This window comes from Mirounga leonina, unplaced genomic scaffold, assembly GCF_011800145.1.
Source record: "Mirounga leonina isolate KUSES-001 unplaced genomic scaffold, KU_Mleo_1.0 Mir_173, whole genome shotgun sequence".
Classification (NCBI taxonomy): Eukaryota; Metazoa; Chordata; class Mammalia; order Carnivora; family Phocidae; genus Mirounga; species Mirounga leonina.
This window is the reverse complement of record NW_023270447.1, coordinates 75,554,538-75,573,708: the sequence shown is the minus strand read 5'-3', so window position 1 is coordinate 75,573,708 and position 19,171 is coordinate 75,554,538. Positions and strand designations below refer to the sequence as shown.

Below are 19,171 nucleotides of genomic sequence, written 5' to 3'. Positions count from 1 at the left end.
AGATGTGATGCAGCTGACAGCTAATTAGTTTGACTTAGATCTACACAGATCTCCCCTTCTTTTTCCACACATGCTGTGGGCATGCTAGTGTGAAAATGTGTCTGCCTGGGGTTGTGCTTTGATTGAGAATTCTCTGGAATGTACACACGCGGAACCCCTGAGAACTCTGGAGCCTGGGCTCGTGGAGCATCTGGTGGGACAGTCTTTCCCTCGTGCCTGGCCCCAGAGCAGGTCATGAATGCAGTGGCCTTCTTTATTCGAGCAGCTGATTCCAGCCCAACAAGCTGGAGCCAATCGCTCAGCTTCATGGTTCTGTGTACGAGGCCACCATTAACTGCAAACTTCAGTGGTCAAGAGCTACTGGATGTGAATTCTGTGTCTACTAATGAAAAAGCAACCGTGGTACTCGAGCTGGTGAGCCGTTGGGGAAGAGCGAGAACCGCGCAGAGCCAGACGGAAGCCTTCGCTGACACAAGAGGCAACACGGGGACGCAGTTCCTGGCTTCTTCTTCGTGGCCAGACTCCAATGTCACAGCTCCGGAGGACAGCAGGGACATCAGGGTCCTCCTCCCCTCCGGCCCCAGAGGCCCAGAGCCAACACGAATGGGGCCCTGCTATGTGCTAGGTGGTTTCAGAAGTGCTTGGAAGGTGCCATCATTACCCTTATTGTGGAGATGAGGAATCCGAGACAGGAAACTGATTGCCCCAGGTCAACAGTAGGACAAACTGGCATTTGATCCTGGAAGTCCTTCTCCAAAGACTATGCTCTTCACCACTACACCAGAAGACTTCAGGCATCGGCCTTGCTCTAAGTCATCCCTGGCAATCCACCCCCTGTTGAGTGGTCTTGGGAACGACACGTGTGGTCTTCACTCCCCTGTGGTGGAATTACACGTCAGCCCTCACCACGACTCCATAGTGGACTAAGTGGATTTCCTTGCCCCCTGACTTTGGGCTTGGCCATGTGACTTGCTTTGACCAATGGGATGTTTCACCATCTGCTTCAAGCAGGGGCTTGAAATGTGTTTGTGCCATCTGCCTACGCCCCTGTCCTCCTGGGCCCTAGAGTGAGATTTGTGGAGCCTGCCCAAACTGGACTGAAGCCCAAAGCCAGACACACCTGAACCCAGCCTTAATCGGCAAACTCCAGCCAACCCAGTGGTTGTTGACTACACCACATGATGTGCCGATATAGATCATGATCATGTTCTAGTCAACGATACACCAGGAAAGCTTTCCAGAAAAAAATGGAGACTCCAGAGAAGAAACATTCTTTGACTTTGCCCCCCTCTTCCTCCCTGGACACTGGAATGAGGACATATTGCCTGCTGCTGGGAACCATCTGGTGACCACAGGCAATAGCACGAAGACAAAAGGCCAATATGTGGAGAATGCCCAGGCAGAAAAGGGTACCAATCCTAGGTCCTTGATGACCTTATGAAGCCACTGAGCAATCGCCCACCTCCACATTTTTGTGCGAAAAGCAATCCCCTCTTTGTTCAAGCCATTATTAGTTGGGATTTCTATTAATCACAGCCAAAGCCATTCCTAACTGCCACTGACTTTCTAAAGTATGGCAAAACCTGTTACAAAAGCTGTATCTTCACATCTCCCTCTTTTATCTGTAAGTTGTCTGGTCTATCCAGAATAGCAGGAGGGAAGTCACAATCCTTGCTAATGTAAGTCAACCAGTAGCTGTTTCTACTCACCCTAATTATTAGTTTAAATTTTTTTTAAGATTTTATTTATTTCCTTGAGAGAGAAAGAGAGAGCACAAGCAGGGAAAGGGGCAGAGGGAGAGGGAGAAGCAGACTCCCTGCTGAGCAGGGAGCCCAACGTGGGGCTCGATCCCAGGACCCTGAGATTATGACCTGAGCTGAAGTCATGCTTAACTGACTGAGCCCCCCAGGGGCACTAATTTTAAAGTTGTCCGTTTGAGAAACAGCTTAACTAAAATCGACCCTTGATTTTTGTTCATTGATGTAATCATGTCTCTAGAACACTTCCTAGCATATAAGAAGTGCTCAGTGTAGCTTGTTGGATGAATAATGTAATTGAGTTGTTGATATTTCTCTCCATGGGCAATCACATGTGTGTCTTGGGAATCTGTTTTGGCTGCTTTGTCTTCTCAAGGGGACTCCCGGAAGTCACACCCAAGTGAATTTTGTGAAGCCTGCATATCAAACAGACCCTCCAAAATCAATGGAAGTCTTCTCATGATACGGTTACAAACAGAAACCATAACAGAGATATAATTCTTATACCACAAAATTCACTTTTTACAGTGCATAGTTCAGTGGTTTTTAGCATATTCACAGAGTTGTGCAACCATCACCACAATATAACTTTTGAACATTTTCATCATCCCAAAAGGAAACCTCATACCCATTAACAGTCAGTCCCCATCCCTCCCTCCCCCATCCCACCCAGCCCTGGCAACCACTAATCCACTTTCTGTCACTATGGATTTGCCTATTCTGGACATCTCGTATAAGTGGAATCCTACCATACGTGTGGTCTTTTGCATCTAACTTCTGTCACTTCACAAGATGCTTTCAAGGTTCATCCATGTTGTAGCCATCAGGACTCCATTCCTTTTTATTGCTGAGTAATATTCTATTATATGGATATACCATATGTTATTTATCCATTCATCACGCTGATGAACATTTGGATCGCTTCCACATTGTGGCTCTTACGAAGAATGCTGCTTAAAGTTTTTGCGTGGCAATATATCTTCATCTCTCTTGGGTACATACCAATGAGTGGAATTGCTGGGTCACATGGTAACTCTATATTTAACCTCTTGAGGAACTACCAGACTGTGTCCCAAAGCCGCCACACTGTTTCATATTCCCGCCCGCAGTGTGTGGAGGGTTACAATTTCTCCACATCCTCACCAACACCTGGTGCTCTCTATCTCTTTGGTTAGAGCCATCCTAGTGGGTGTGAAGTGGTATCTCATTGTGGTTTTATTTTGCATTTCCCTGAGGGCTAATGGTTTTAAGCGTCTTCTCTTGTATTCATTGGCCATTCATATATCTTCTTTAAAAAAAGTATAGACATAGGGGCGCCTGGGTGGCGCAGTCATTAAGCGTCTGCCTTCGGCTCAGGTCATGATTCCAGGGTCCTGGGATCGAGCCCTGCATCAGGCTCCCCGCTCGGCGGGAAGCCTGCTTCTCCCTCTCCCACTCCCCCTGCTTGTGTTCCCTCTCTCTCTGTGTCCCTCTCTGTCAAATAAATAAATAAAATCTTTAAAAAAAAAAAGTATAGACATAAAGTTAATCATATCTGTGTAGGCTCATTTTGCTGAAAACTTTTGCAAGTCTACATTATGAAACCAAAATTATTTTTTCCCTAATAATGAACAAAGTAGTCTTAAAACCTGGTTAACTCGTGTGCACAGATTTCCTGTATCCACGACAAAGGAAAAGATGATTCTGTTTTCTCAGCCACTAAAGTCCCATTACCGAGTATGTCTGGCAGGAAAAAAAAAAAAAATTCAGTCTACTTGAGCAAAAGTGCAAATAGAATTGGTGAAAAGTTTAAATTCTAAATGGCTTATAGAATTCCCTTTTATTTTTTTAAAAAGATTTACTTACCTATTTTAGAGAGAGAGAAAGAGCATGAAGAGGAGGGACAGAGGGAGAGGGAGAGAGAGAATCCCAAGCAGACTCTGCTCTCTGTGACCTGAGATCACAACCTGAGCCAAAACCAAGAGTTGGACACTTAACCGACTGTGCCACTCAGGTGTCCCAAGAATTCCCTTTTCTTCTTTTAATTACATGTAGTAACTGGAATAGCTTACTTTTTATTTTAAAATTATAACTTTTCAGGGCTCAGTTGAAGTGCATGCAACTCGATCTTGGGGTCATGAGTTCAAGCCCCACATTGGATGTAGACTACTTTAAATAAATTAGTTACAACTTTTCCCACTTTTTTATTTATCTACTAATGTTTGTTCTCCTGAGTTGCTATGTGCCAAGTGTTATACTAAGTTAATTCCAACAGTTAGTTCATTTAAACTTCACAAGAACCCTACCTATGAGGTTAGCAGCATATATTAGTTATCTATGCCGTGCGATAAATCATCCCAAAATTTAGTGGCTTAAAACAACCACCATAATTCATTACCTCTCAGAGCTTCTGTGGGTCAACATTTGGATAAGACACAGGATGGCTTGACTCTGCTACACAAATCTGGTGTCTCTATCATAAGACTCTAAGGCGAGGACTGAAATATCCAGTGTCACTCAAATATCTGGCCGTCAGTCCTGGCTCTTGACGGAGACCTTCACATGGCTTATCCATGTTCTTCACAACATGGTGGCTGAATTGATTCCAAACCAAGCATCTGAGAAAGAGCCAGGGGGAAGCTGTGTATTGCCTCTAGGACCTAGGCTTGGTGTCTCTCTGGCATCACCCATCATAGTTACAAAAGTCCACTCAAGTTCAAGGGAAGTAAACACAGGCCCTCCCTGCTATGGATTGCATTATGCTCTGTGATGGTTAATCGTATGGTGAATTTGATTGGGCCACAGGATGCCCAGATTAAACATTATTTTGGGGTGTGCCTGTGAGGGTGTTTCTAGATGAGATTAACATTTGAATCAGTGGACTCAGTAGAGTACCTTCGCCTCCCCAGTGTGGGTGGGCATCATGCAATCCACTGAGGGCCTGAATAGAACAAAAACTAGAGGAAGGGAGAATCCATCCTCGGCCAGCCTGCCTGTTGAGCCTGGACTTCAGGCTTCTCTGCCCTTGAGCTGGGATTTACACCACGGCTCCCCTAATTCTCAGGCCCACAGACTCAGACTGAACTACACCACTGGCTTTCCTGCATCTCCAGCTTACAAACGAAAGATTATGAGACTTCTCAGCCTCCCAAATCACTTGAGCCAGATCCTCATAATAACTCTATCTATACACACATAGATATATATGTGTACAAATTTATATAGATTATACACACAGAGACACATACACATTAAACTACATATACATGTGGGGGGCTCTTTTTATCGAATACATGTACCCCCAAATTTCATATGTTGAAGTCCTAACCCCTATACCTCGACTTTGACCTTATTTGGAAATAGGGGGTTTATAGAGCTAATCAAGTTAAAATGAGGTCATTAGGGTGGACCCTAATTCAATATGAGTGGTATCCTTATCAAATGGGGAAATTTGGAGACAGCTCTGCTAACCAGGAAAACACCATATGAAGATGAAGGCAGAGATGAGGGTGATGCTTCGACATGCCAAGAAATTCCAAAGATCACCAGAAAAGCACCCAAAGCTTGAGAAGAGACATGGAGCAGATTCCCCTTCAGAGCCTTCAGAAAGAACCAACCCTGCTGGCCCTTTGATCTCAGACATCCAGCCTCCAGAACCGTGAGACAATAAATGTCTGTTGTTTAAGCCCCCCTCCACCCCAGCATGTGGTACTTTACTACAGAAGCCCTAGGAAACTAATCCACCGACTCTTGATGGAGGACCATCAACATCACACTGTAGGAAGAGCCGGTGGGATGGGATAGACATTGGTGTGGCCATCTTTGGAAACTACAATCTGCCAAAGCCCATCCTCTGGCCAACAAAAATTTACAGCCCTCCCACATGCAAAATATGCTCATCCTCTCCCACAAAACCACCAAGTCTTGCCTTACTACAGCACTAGCTTACCGTCCAGGATCTTATCATGTAAATCAGGTCCAGACAACATCGAGGCTCCCAGACCACAGTTAAAGAACACAGCTCCTCTTGATCTAAAAAGTCGTCCACTAAGGAGACCACATGCCGTGGTGGGACAGGTCACTGAAGTCTTCTCCTTTCAAAGTGATCCTCACTCTCCTGAAGAGCCTGAAACCATCATCTCTAAAATGACATCAAGGATCTCTTTCAAATTTATTCTCCCCTCATTTCCTCCTTCATAGAATTAGATGATGTTGAAGTTGGAAAGCAATGTAAAGGTTAAGCTAAGCCCCACACACAACCTGGAAAGATCTCGCTCTAGACACAATGTTGGGTGAAGAAAGTCAGACCCAAAAGAGTAGATACTGTAGGCTGCCATTTATAGGAAGATCCAAGGCTGGCAAACTGCTCTGAAGTGATAGAAGTCAGAATATTCGCTACCCTTGGGGGCGGTTTGACTGCAAGAGGCCACAAGGGATCCTTCTATGGCTTGACCTGGTTGGTGGTTGCCCACGTCTATAAATATGTACAGACTCATCTATTTATGCCCTCAAGATTGTGCACTTTATTATACGTAAGTTAAATGGCAGATATTTGGGCGACTGGGTGGCTCAGTTGGTTAAGTGACTGCCTTCAGCTCAGGTCATGATCCCAGGGTCCTGGGATCGAGTCCCACATCGGGCTCCCTGCTCTGCGGGAAGCCTGCTTCTCCCTCTCCCACTCCCCCTGCTTGTGTTCCCTCTCTCGCTGTGTCTCTCTCTGTCAAATAAATAAATAAAATCTTTAAAAAAAAAAAAAAGGCAGATATTTTAAAAAGAGGTCTAAAATAGTCCCGTGGTTCCCATACTTAAGGATTTAATAAACCAATCAAACTCCATATACACACCCCAGTTGGAGGAAGTAATTTTCTACAGTGACTATGGATTGATGAAACTAGGAAGAAACAAAACACTTGCTTCTTGGATTTAAAAAAAATACGAAAACATTTCAATTAGCAATAACCGCGCCTCGGACTTGAAGCTATGCTCCGCAAAGCCCACAAGAGGGCGCTAAACAGGTTGCCATGATCTCAGAGGCGGTGTTCAACTGTCCCGGCTCTCGGTCCCCACCCACTTTCCGCTTGGAATGGTCCCTGTGCACACCGGCCTCTAAGCAACAGGAGAGGGCTAGACCAATCCTTATTTCAGGGCGTCTATTATGTTAAAAAGAATGAGAAATGCCAAGACAGGGTTTTGTAAAAATCCTGTGTATTTTAGATGTTTTACATTTAACCATTACACGTATGTGATAAATGACATATGTATGGAGGATTTCACGCATTCTACTGTATTTCTGAGATGTGGGGCTATTTTCTACATCTCTCCCCAGGGGGCCATTTCCAGCTGAAGAAATACATACCTGCCCCTCCCAACCTATCTCACACACACGCACACGCACACACACATAGTTTCAGCAAGGTGAGATGTCAGCATCTTCCAGTTTCTTAAGGGCTCCAGCCTGTAGAGCTCCCAACAGCCTGTAGGTTTTCTTTTTTAAATTTTTTTTTTAAGATTTTATTTATTTATTTATTTGAGACAGAGAGAATGAGAGAGAGAGAGCACATGAGAGGGGGGAGGGTCAGAGGCAGAAGCAGGCTCCCTGCTGAGCAGGGAGCCCGATGCGGGACTCGATCCTGGGACTCCAGGATCATGACCTGAGCCGAAGGCAGTCGCTCAACGAACTGAGCCACCCAGGCGCCCCAGCCTGTAGGTTTTCAAATAAAAATCCTCCAACCTCATCTAAGGGAACAAGACTGGATACAAAGCTAACTATTCATCCAAAATGTAAACATTTTTAAAGATAAGAGTTGTTTTGGGTTTGTTTTTGTTTTGTTTTGTTTTGTTTTTTAAATGATTCAACCATATGTTCTGGTTCTATGGTAGCAAAAAGCCAGGTGGGACCTCTGGTCCCCAGATCCCTGGGTTCTGCGAGTCGTTGTCATTTGTCGGAAACTGGATTTTGACTCTAACTGCCTTGGACTGAAGAAGCAGCCCAGGGAGAGCACACAGTTAGTTCATCTTGCATAAGTGATGAGCTTCTGAGGAGAGTCCCAGAGGAGCAAGGCCAGTGCGTGCAGAGCATGCTCAGTAGCTGCTACCCAGCTGAGTGCTGCAGGGGAGGAGAGGTCTGGGGAAGGGGGCCTTCACAGCTCAGGGCTTCCTATCGCTTCAAAACTTCAGACTGGCAAAAAGAGGAAGTCCTTGCTGCCAACGCTTTTGGGGGCAGGGTGGAAGTCACACGGAAATCTTACCTCCCTCCGAGATTTCTGAGCGTTCGGGTTGGCATTATCTTGATTCAGAGGTGAGGAAAGAGAGAAGACCACGTGTAGGAGATGTCCATGAAGACGATAATATTTATTCATTTTGCTATTGCTATTATAACTCTCATCGATCCCACTAGGAACCAGGCACTGGTCTAAGCACACAATGCTCCCAACAACCCTCTGAGGTAGAGATTATGAACACTTTTTGAAAGCTGGGGCAAATGAAGCACAAAGCGGGTGGGTGCCACTATGGACCTCACCGTGCCACCCCCCAATGAATATGCTGAAGCCCTAAGCCCCAGAGTTTATACTTGGAGATAGGAATCTTTAAGGAAATCATTAAGGTTGAATGAGGTCATAAGAGTGGGGCCCTAATCCAATAGGACTGGTGTCCTTATAAGGAGAGGAAGTGACATGTGGACATGGAGAAAAGGCCACATAAGGAAGACACAGCAAGGTGACCATCTGCAAACCAGGGAGAGTGTCCTCACCGGACACCAACCCCGGCGGCACCTTGCTCGTGGGCTTCTGGCCTCCAGAACTGTGAAAAAATAAATTTCTGTTGTTTACCACCCCCCACCCCAGGCTGCAGAATTCCTTTATGGCAGCCCTTGCAGACTGATACAAGGTCACTTGCCCGGATCTTTTGCCTGGCATTTTAATCCAGGCCATTTTCTTTTTTTTTAAAGATTTTAATTATGTATCTATTTTAGAGAGAGAGAAAGCCTGCATGTGCAGGCGAGCAGGCAGGGGGTGGGGCGGGTAAAAGCAGAGGGAGAGGGAGAGGAAATCTGAAGCTGACTCTGTGCTGAGGGTGGAACTGACGCAGGGCTCAACCCCACAAGTGTGAGATCATGACCTGACTCTACACCAAGAATCAGACGCTCAACGGACTGAGCTTCCCAGGCGCCCCCCAGGCTACTTTAATCCATGGCTATTGCACTGTGCCTCTTGCCCTGGTAGAGTGAGAGAGAGCCCCACTGGGGAGCAGGATGATGGTCATAGAACTACCAATATGCACGGGCACTTAGTCTGCACCAGCCCAATGCGCTTAGCGCAGATTATCCGTGTAAAACCAACAGCAATCCTGGGAGGCTAATGCCATGATTGTCCCCATTTCCTAAAGCTGTAGGAGCATTCCAACGGGGGCAAACACGCTCCAGAGCCAGCGTGGAACGGTAGGCTATTCTATAAGTAATTGCAACCATGAGAGATCATTCTGTTTTGGTCAGCTCCACCACTTGGCCCAAAACTGTTCAACTCAGCCTTGCAAGTGAGATAACATAGTTGAGTCGAGTAATAATGAAGCCCCCCACTTCACTGAGAAGGCCTTTGAAATAAATGAGCCAATGAGGAAGGTGTTCCCTCTAAGACATCACAGCCTTGGAGGAGAAAGGGCCTGTGGGGAGGCAGCCCTGCCCTCATGGGCAGGGGTGGGGAGAAAGAGGAGCTCTGTTAGAGGGACGTGACCCAGCCAGGACTACTGCAGTGGATGAACAGGGTCACTGTCCTTGCTCCCTTTGAATACACAACGGCTAACGGGGACTCAGCAGCAGTCAGGTTGGGATCCAAGGGGGATTCTTAATATTGCCCCTGTTTCCCACTACATCCACCAGAGAGAAAGAATGCCCCCATTTCCACTTCCATCACTGCCCTCTACCTCCCCCCAAAGAGGCTTTGCTTCCTTGTTCAGGTGCTCAATTTCATCAGTCCTGTGGATGGAAGGACTGGCATAAAGCATCTTCTTTCTGCTGGCATAGCATTTCCCAAAGGGCAAGATGTGTTCCACAGGTGGGCACGGGTGAGACAATTCTTTTGCAACCCGCAAGCCTCAGCTCAGTGATAAAGTGTTTTCATAACACCTCTAGTGTTTGCTCATATTTGAACAGAGAGACCAGACTTCAGATCCAGAGACTCCCATGGGCAGCAAGCAGTGTTTCCACCTTTTGGAAACTCCAAATGACACATACAGTCACACAGCTCACTGATGTCCTGCTCACGCTTTTTAATTCTTTTTTACTCTCTATATTGCATTTTAGATGGTTCCTGTTGCTTTGTCTTCAAGTTCACACATCTCCTCTTCTGTGATGTCTGATCTGTGGTTAAACCCACCCGGTGTATTTTTCACCTCAGACATGTAGTTTTCATGTTGAGAAGTTCAGTATGGGTCTTTTATATATCTCTCTTCATGTCTCTAACTTTTTGATCATGTGCAGTAAAGTTACAATTACTGTTTTGTCTCCTAATCCAAACGTCTATATCACCTCATGCATTGGGTCCAATTTTCCAGTTTCTCTAATTAGATGCTAAACATTGTGAATTGGATGTTGTTGGGTTCTGGATGTTTCTATGTTTTTTATAACCAATTATTCTTGATCTTCATTCTGGAATGCATTTAAATTACTTGGAAACAGTTTGATTCTGTCATGTCTTAATTTAAAGAATTTTTTAGACGAGACCCAAGCAGCATTCAGTCTACAGCTAATTATTCTCCACTATGGAGGCAAAACCTTTTCAGCATCCTACCCCATGAATTATGAACTTTTCCATTCCAGCTGGTGGATAAACACTATTCCTGGCCACACGTGAATGCCAGGTACTACTCCCTCCACTCCATTCAGGTGGGTCTTTCCTCCCCATCATCAGCTCACACACATGCTGATCTTACTCTGCCTCATCCTGGAGGGGGCCCTCTCTGCACTTGCAGAGTTCCCTGTGGGCGGCTCCCTCCTCTCCCAGAAAGGCACTGCGAGCCCTTGCCACTGTGGTCTCCCCAGACTTCCAGCTCCATCTCCTCAACCAAGGGAGCTGCTGGGCTTCACCTGGGTTCTCCCTCCGCACACCACAACCTGGAAGTTCTTTAAAGGCAGTAAGCTGGGTGATCATACGGCTACCCATGTTTGTTTCCCCTCTTAAGAGTCCACTGGCCTTCCTTGCCTGATTTCCACGATCTTAAAAACTCGTTTCATATATACTTTTTTTTTTTTTTCCCGGTTGTTTCAAGTGGCAAGGTAAATCTGTTTCTTGTCACTCCATCTTGGTTGGAAGTAGAAGTCCCCTGTTCACTCCTTCAATTGGATTTTGTAATTTTCTACACATAGGTTTTATGAAGACACTCTCATTAAATTTGTGTCTAAATATCTAATTTTTATTTTAACTATTTCCTCTCATCTCCATTCCTACTTCTAGACTAGATAAGCTGTTTATGTAATGTTTACACATGCATATTGACTTGTGTGTATGTACTATTTATCAACAGATGTCCTGAGATTGAACAATGCATTGATCATAAATTTATTCAGTGGCAAGAAACGGAGAGACACGTAGAGCTAGTGTAGCTACTCAGCAATGGCAACAGGGACTCAAGCTCTGCTCCACACTCCTCAGCACACTGACTTTTGTCCTCATACTTGTTACCTCATGGCACAACATGGCTGCTACAACTCTAGGCCTCATGTCTGTGATCAAAGCAGGAAGAAGGAAGGCGTAAGCAGGGAGTAACAATTCCCTTACCAAGAAAGCAAAGAGTTTCTCAGAATAAATTAGTTGGTGTCCAATTGGCCAGCATGTGAACATTTGACCACCTATAATAGCAAGTCAATCTGGAGAAGCAAATGTTTAGCCGGAAATTTTGCCATAAATTCACAAAAAAAAATCAGGGTTCTGGTGGGTAACGAAGAACTGAGAATTGATATTGGACACACAACTAACGGGTCTACAAGCTACTCTTGCATTCTTAGAATAAACCTTGCTAGCTTATCATGGACTATGCTTTTAAATACATTTGACAATGTTTTGACTTTTTTTTTTTTTTTAAGCTATTGCAATATTCAGGATCAAAGACTTGAACTAAGATAGTGTAACGGAAATAGAAACATACTGAATAGATGCTGGGAGGCAGCACCAAGGCCCTGTGACCAGACCTAACCGCACATAGAAACACTAGCAGCAGAAACAAAAGGAGTACAGAAATAGAAAGGGCTACATAAATTTTAAAAGGGAATAATCACCAGCGGTATTAAATGTTAAACGGTCTTTAAACACAAATGCTGATATAATTTTGAAATTTTCTCTTTCAGATTTGGAATGTCCTCATTTTAAACAACACATAGAAAAAAACTATTTACCCATCTTTCTCTCTGGACTTTTTATTAAAACTATTGTTGTGATAATAGGATAGTGGTCTTTATCTTTCAGATACGGAAATATTTATAGAGAAAAGTATACATTTAATATTTGCTTCAAAATAACATGGGACTCATGGAGGGGAAAGTAGATGGAAATGAAGCTGAAACAAGACTGGCCAGGAGCTGATTACTGAAGATAGGTATTGGGTACATGGGATTCATTGTATTATTCTGTCTTCTTTTGACGGTTTTGAATTCCGCATAATTGAAGAAAAGATTTTAATGTTTATTCAATGGAAGCATGTAATTTTGCATATATATACAAATATTAGTTTTGAATGCTAGTGCTTCGTAGGGATCCTATTGCACAGGATATTTGCTTTTTCTAAAAGGAACGGTACATGATCAATATTCATGATGCTTCCTGAACTTGGTCATAAGAGGCCATGGGTAGAGAGGGCCCTCCAGTAACCATGGCCACCTTCCTCCTCGCTGTACTTAGCTTCCAAGTCTACAACCTCAAAAGGTTGCTGACTCCAACTCTACCTTTTGTCAAATTCATAACATTCAAAGCAACGATGACTGCACTTATGCACGCTGCAACAATCTTCAGCCCAAAATGCTTCAAAGATTAAATAATCATACCCATTTAAAATACATAGAAAAATAATTAGTATTTATACAAAGTAGATTTTTTACAAAATAAGTACACTACCTCTTAAAATACATCTTATATCCAAGCACAGAAATGTGGGAATATACATGGAAGTATACGTTTAAGAAAAAGCATTTATTTCTAAATGTTGAGTGGAAAGGCAAAGTAGACGGAGTGCTGGTTGAAGAGAACCTCAATTTGCCAGCATTCCCAAGCTTCTAAAAACAGTTCCTGAAGGGATTAGACCGCTGTTCCTCTCTCCAAATTCTGTTTAATTTCAGCTGTGTACTTCCCATAGAATCTTTCTGCCTTCTTGTTGAATTTGGCATTCCTTTCATTAATGTAGTCGATGTCTGCATCATCATTATAAGGACGTCTCCGGCTATACTTGTCTCGTTTTTCAATTCTGAAGGAAGAAGAAAAAAATTTACAAAATTCAAAATTGCCTTTTTTTTAAATCTTAATAAAACATGGCCAAATAGTTAAGAACTGAATCAGTGCACCAAGAATAGCACCCTTGAAGGGTGGGGGAAGTTTTCATCAAGATCAAACTGAAATTGCTAATTGACAGCACAACCCCGGGTATGAACCCTGAAATTCAATAAATACAAACTCGTCCTTAGAATGCTTCTAAAAGAGCAATGATACACTGTTAGCCACTGGACACATGAAGCTCTACTTAGAAGAAAATGACAATACTTATATTAGTAAGAACCACAGCTAATATGAATGGAGTATACGCTATATACTGGTATTAATAGTTTTATGTATTAACTCCTAAAATAGAAATTAATTCTGCCTAATATTCACCCATATCAGTATTAAGAAACACAAATAGAACAAAGGTTCATTTACTAGAACATTCGTACTTCTTCAAATCAAATAGTGGAATGCTTATGAAGGTCAAAGCCCTTAAACAATCATTTTCTTTGGACCTTTCCCTGCTTCAATTATGAGAACTCCATTTCAGCAATATTTTGCACCTCCCTCCCGTATCATATGGATTCAACTCACACATACTGTCTGTCCCCAAAACGACTACAGACGCTGAGTCAGAAATGAACAAAAACAGTATCTGCTCTTTCAATTCGCTCTAAGCACGCTATGTCCATTTTGTCGTTAAACGTTCAAAAGTTCAGGCTGCTGTACTGAGTACTCACTGTTTTTCCAGATCCATGACCATCCTATCAACCTCTTCTGTGGAAGGCACATGTGTTCCATGAAGAAGACTGTTGGATGTTGGGAAAAACTCTTCTCCACTGAAAAGACAGCAAAACGGACTTAAAGTAACACTAGACAGTTCCACATTTGCAAATTTCAAACCAAACTACCACTCCTGGTGAGCAATAAAATACATACATTATTTTACACATGACATTATATATATTATAACAGATACAGTGTTGACTGTGGGATCCTACCTTAACTTTTACATACACACACACACACACACACACACATAAAGCAAGCAAGCAAGCTAGAATTGGAAGGGACCTAAGATATCTCCTCCCCCAGCACCTTCATTCTACAGATTTAAGAGCCAAGGGCCAGAGATTAAGGGACATGCTTCTAGGTTCAGGTTCTTTCTCTTCCCACTAACGCAGGGGTCAGTTAACACCACCACCTGCTTTTGCAAACATCTGACTGGGTCCCAGCCACACCCATTTGTTCACGTATCCTCCACGGCTATTTTCACATCACAGCAGTGGAGTGGAGACCAAAGAGCCCACAAAGCCTAAAATATTTGCAGAAAATGTTCACCCATCCCGGCACTAAAGCATCCGGCCTCCTAAAACATCTGAGTAACTATGATAATCTGGTTGTTAAACTCTCAACACCCAGTCTTAGAATGCCCAGCTAGAACAATAACCGGGTGGTTAGCTGAACTGCTGTGGAGTGAGCAATAAATAGTATTGTCAAGGCCAGAAAGCATTCTTAGGCAGCTGTTAATGACCATTACCTAAGCTTTAAAGTGTGTTTGTATTTACCTATGTGTGTATGTATGTATACACCACACACACACACAGACACCCCTATGTCCCTTTGCGATGAAACAGGACGTGCACTAATTCTGTCAACTTACTGTTTTTCTCTCAGTCTCTCATAAGTTTCCATGTCGGGTTTGATCTGCTTGGTCAGCCGATGATACTGGCGTAACTGAGCAGCAGCATAATCTAAAGATAAAAGGAGAATCGGAGAAGATATATTTCCCTGTTTTGTCATTATGATCCAGAATATCAGAATCATTAGTACTATTTGCACAAGACACTCAACATAGCTTCTACCCTGAAGATGCTGACGATACAGGCTTTTGTTACTTTTACCAAAGAATAAAAGAATCCAGCTGGCTGAAGTACAGCTTTTTTCACTTCTGCCCATAAGATATTTTTTGTATTTTTCTTGGGTTTAAGCCTCTTGGGAGATTATTCCACGAAGGGACATATCATTTCGGGGGGCGGGGGGGGAGCGCCTATCCTTTCTTAAACCAGAAACACTGAAGGTAATGCTAATCTAATGGGGCCATTCAGTCAAGGAAAGGCAAGCTTTACCTGAGAATCCCAGGTCAGGGTTTTTCCTCCTCTTCTTCCTCTCCCATCTTTCTGCGTCTTCTGCACTGATCTCCAGCAACTTCACTTTCTCATAGTCCTCCCCTCTCGCTGCACATTCCTAAGAAGAGGGAAAAGAAGCTAATACCTGCAATGATGATCCAAGCAAGTATTGGATCTATTTTAAATCAAGGTTGAACAAAGGTATCAGGCAATACTTTAAAACTAATGATTATTATTTGGAGGAAATATGGGAACCTGCTATGGTGTGTAAGAGTGCGTGCCTCAATTTAAAACACATACTCAGCGGGTAGCAGGTGCCAGGCCCCTTGGAAATGTTTCACATGCACTGACTCGTTTAATTCCTCAGTAACTCGAATCATTGTTATTATAGTCCCCGTTTTACAGATGAGAAAACAGAGGCACAGAGAGGTGAAATAACTCCTCCAAAGTGTTGCTGCTAGTCCAGAGCAAGGCCACCACATGGACTCCAGCAGCCTGACCCCAGACCCAGTGTACAAAACCAGGTACTACAGTCACTGTACAGAAGAATGACTGAATAAACCACTTATGAAGCCAGCAGAGTAGATCCTAACCTTTTTCTTTTCTTCTTCCTGCAGTTCCCATTCCAGACGAGCTTTTCTGGCTTCCCAGTTAGCAGGTAACTTAAGTCTTTTATCTTCTTCAACAACTTCCTGGTGATTTAATTTACGAGCTTCATTCTAAAACCGTTAACACAAAATTTGTCAGCTGGGACATGAAAACAAATCCAAACAAAATCTTGCCCACTTTGAAAACGGTCAGGTAAGATACATTAACAAGGGGACTCTGTTTTATCCTAAAAGCAACAGATAGCCATCAAAGGATTTTAAGCAAGGGAATGGCCTAATTAGGGTTTTTTTGTTTTGTTTTGTTTTTTAAAGATTTGAGAGAGAGAGAGAGAGAGCACGAGCGAGCACACGCACAAGCAAGAGGGGGAGAGGGAGAGAGAATCTCAAGCAGATTCTGCACTGAGCACAGAGCCCGATGAGGGGCTTGATCTCAGTACCCTGAGATCATGACCTGAGCTGAAACCAAGAATTGGATGCTTAACCGACTGAGCCACTCAGGCACCCCTCAATTCTCTTTTAATCCTAATTCAAGCAAAAAGCTTCAATTTGGGGCTGGAGGCTTTAACACTCATCTTGGTATCTCTAACCCTTTCCAAGTCTCTCCTCCTCCTTAAATATTTTAACATTTTACTTTATGGCAAAGGAAAGGTATTTTCCATTTGAATTACTCCATGAAGTGTGATTTAAAATGAATTTAAGTGGGGTGCCTGGGTGGCTCAGTCGGTTAAGCGTCTGCCTTCGGCTCAGGTCATGATCTCAGGGTCCTGAGATGGAGCCCTGTCGGCGGGGAGTCTGCTTCTCCCTCTCCCCGACCCTCCCCCCTTTCCTTCCCACCCCCAGCTTGTGCTGTCTCAAATAAATCAAATCTTATAAAGTGAACTTAACGGCACACAACAAAATGAGTATATCATCTTAAGGACAACCTAAGTTAGAGGTTCCTTAGGTCACAGGTTGACGGCAGTTAGTCCAGGAAGCCATGTCTCCTAATTTCCAACCACACGTACTTTACACAGTCCCTCCAAGTCAATATTTAAGTGTGTGTAATTCTTCATTAACTTTTTCTGGGCAAACAGAGATACTCCTCTCAACTACCATCCCTCTTACACTCTTGTACTCTTGGCTCTGGCAATGCCCTCCAGTTGAAAACACCAAGAACATACCTATAGTCAAAGTTGTGTTTGCAGCACTGAAGGAGCGCAAACCATGGGGAACTATAGGCATTTCGGTGAGAAGGTGTTAGGAGAGGCCAGTTACAGGATTTGGGTTTTTATCAGGTGCCTGGGGTGGGGGGGTAAGGTTCAAGGGAGTATGGCGGTGCTCTGGATAACACAGTGTCAGAAAGGCAGGGCATTCGATGACTGGGTACCCTGTTTTTCTACAGGATTAACGGGGTGAGACTAATGCTGTAATTGATCCTAACAGTCACTGGAGTTAGCAGAAGAGGGGAATGTGTGGTCATTTCTGTGGTCTGAACAGTACTGTTTTTGTCTCACTCCAACAGTCAGAGTGATGTTGGGGGTTTGTGAAACCACAGCCAAGCTGTCAGTCAAGCCACTTAAGTGGAAATAGACCAGAGCTGCTTTTTCCTTTCTCAGCTCCAACTGCAGCCAGTTGTTTGCTGGACTCTTATCCCTAATACGAGTTCCCTTAATTTGCATTTGGTTCCTCTGCTTGGATATTTCTTCCTCCAATTTTTTTGTCTGATAATACCTTACACATCTTTCAAACGGTAGTTTAGGTGTCACCTCTTATATGAGGCACTCTCTGGAGCCCCTCAAACTGTATTCATCTCTCCTCTACACTCCCAGGGCACTTTGTTCTCAAAGCTAGCATGCCATATTTCTGGCTAGAAAATCATCTCTTTTACTTAAGAGCAAAAGCCATATCATAATCAGCTAGTTTCCCACCAACTAGGTGAACCACTGACACTACAGACTTTCAGAGATTTGCTGATTATTTTTTAATGAACAGGCAACCAGCTCTCTTATTAACACGGACGAGTTTCTTCCAGCCTCCAGCTCCACATATCCCCTAGGTAAAACGAAGAGTTTGTCAGACTCATTCAGCAGGGAGGCTGTTAGTAATAGAGACTCCCAAACCTGGCCCAGATTAGTTAAATCAGAAGTGGGTGACAGGAGGGTTAGAGAGAGCATGTGTTATTTTCAAAGGTGCTTTCAATCTGCTGCCAGGGTTGAGAACCACCGGGAAAGATCTTTCATCCAGTTCTGCGGGTCTGTCAAGCATGGTTTTGCGGCTTGCTCGTCCCTCCACCAACGCGCACGGGCCGCCCGGGTGACAGGTCTTGGCTCCTCGGGGGCTACTCACCCGCTTCAGGTGCAGCTCCCGGAATTTGCGCAGCCTCTGTTCGCGCTTCTGGGCGGCCAGTTCCGCGGCCTCCGCCAGGGGCTGCCCCCCCTCCTCCGCGCTGTCCACCGGCACCTGCGGCGAGGAGGACCGACTGGAGGCGGGACGGCCGGGGCTGATTCCCCGCCGGTCCCGCCAGGCCGGGCCGAGCCCTCACACCGACCCCGACTTCATGGCGTCTGCGCCTCCCTGGCCCGGCACCCAGGCATCTCCTCCACCTCTCGCCTTTTGTGTCCCCCCGGAGCCTCCCCCCACAAAAATCCCTGGGTAGAGCCGGCGGAACTTACCTTCTCGGCTAAAATCGCAGCCGCCATCACAATCTCTCTTTCGCTACTTCCGGCAACAACACAGAGCACTTCCGTCTGCCTATGGCCCACCCAGCCGCTACGTATTAAGAAACCTACTATAAGCCCCGCCCCTTCCTGGAGGTCTCAGGAGCTTGGGACCAATCCCTGCCACTTTTAACACTGAGACGTTTTCGATTGGGTAGGGCCTTGCGCAGCCGCAAGAGGCCTCAGAGGCAAGGGCGGGGAAGCGCTCGGAAGGCGACAGCTAGGAGGGACCGGCGGGACCTGGAGCCGGATAGGAAGTCATCCCAAGTGCATGCCCCTCCCTGGAGCGAAGAGTGTTTGCCATTCAGCGCTTAGTCTCAGTGTCACCTCCCGCGAGGCAGGTCTCCCCTGCCTGCCTCGTCTCACCTAGGCCCTCAGTACTGTCAAGTGGCACCATTTTAATTCTCTTCGGTAGTGTGAGATACTTTTCTCGCCTGGTCGGTTTCCTCCCGCCCCCACTGCAGAACTGTATAAAATTTCTAGACAGGAGAGGCTCCATTTTGAGAGAAGCGCCATTTTCCTTTTTAAAACAAATAGCTA

General features: G+C 44.7%; 1 protein-coding gene across 1 annotated transcript; it reads right to left on the bottom strand.

The window, feature by feature from the left end:
- Positions 1-12,683: 12,683 nt before the first annotated feature.
- SYF2 (SYF2 pre-mRNA splicing factor) lies at positions 12,684-18,662 on the bottom strand. Its single transcript, XM_035019457.1, has 7 exons — positions 18,587-18,662; positions 18,261-18,374; positions 15,921-16,046; positions 15,328-15,445; positions 14,862-14,952; positions 13,939-14,037; positions 12,684-13,184 (listed from the first exon to the last, which is right to left on the bottom strand). Exons 1-7 carry the CDS (start codon positions 18,611-18,613, stop codon positions 13,019-13,021), a joined length of 741 nt encoding a protein of 246 aa, XP_034875348.1. The 5' UTR covers positions 18,614-18,662; the 3' UTR covers positions 12,684-13,018.
- Between the last annotated feature and the right edge of the window lie 509 nt (positions 18,663-19,171).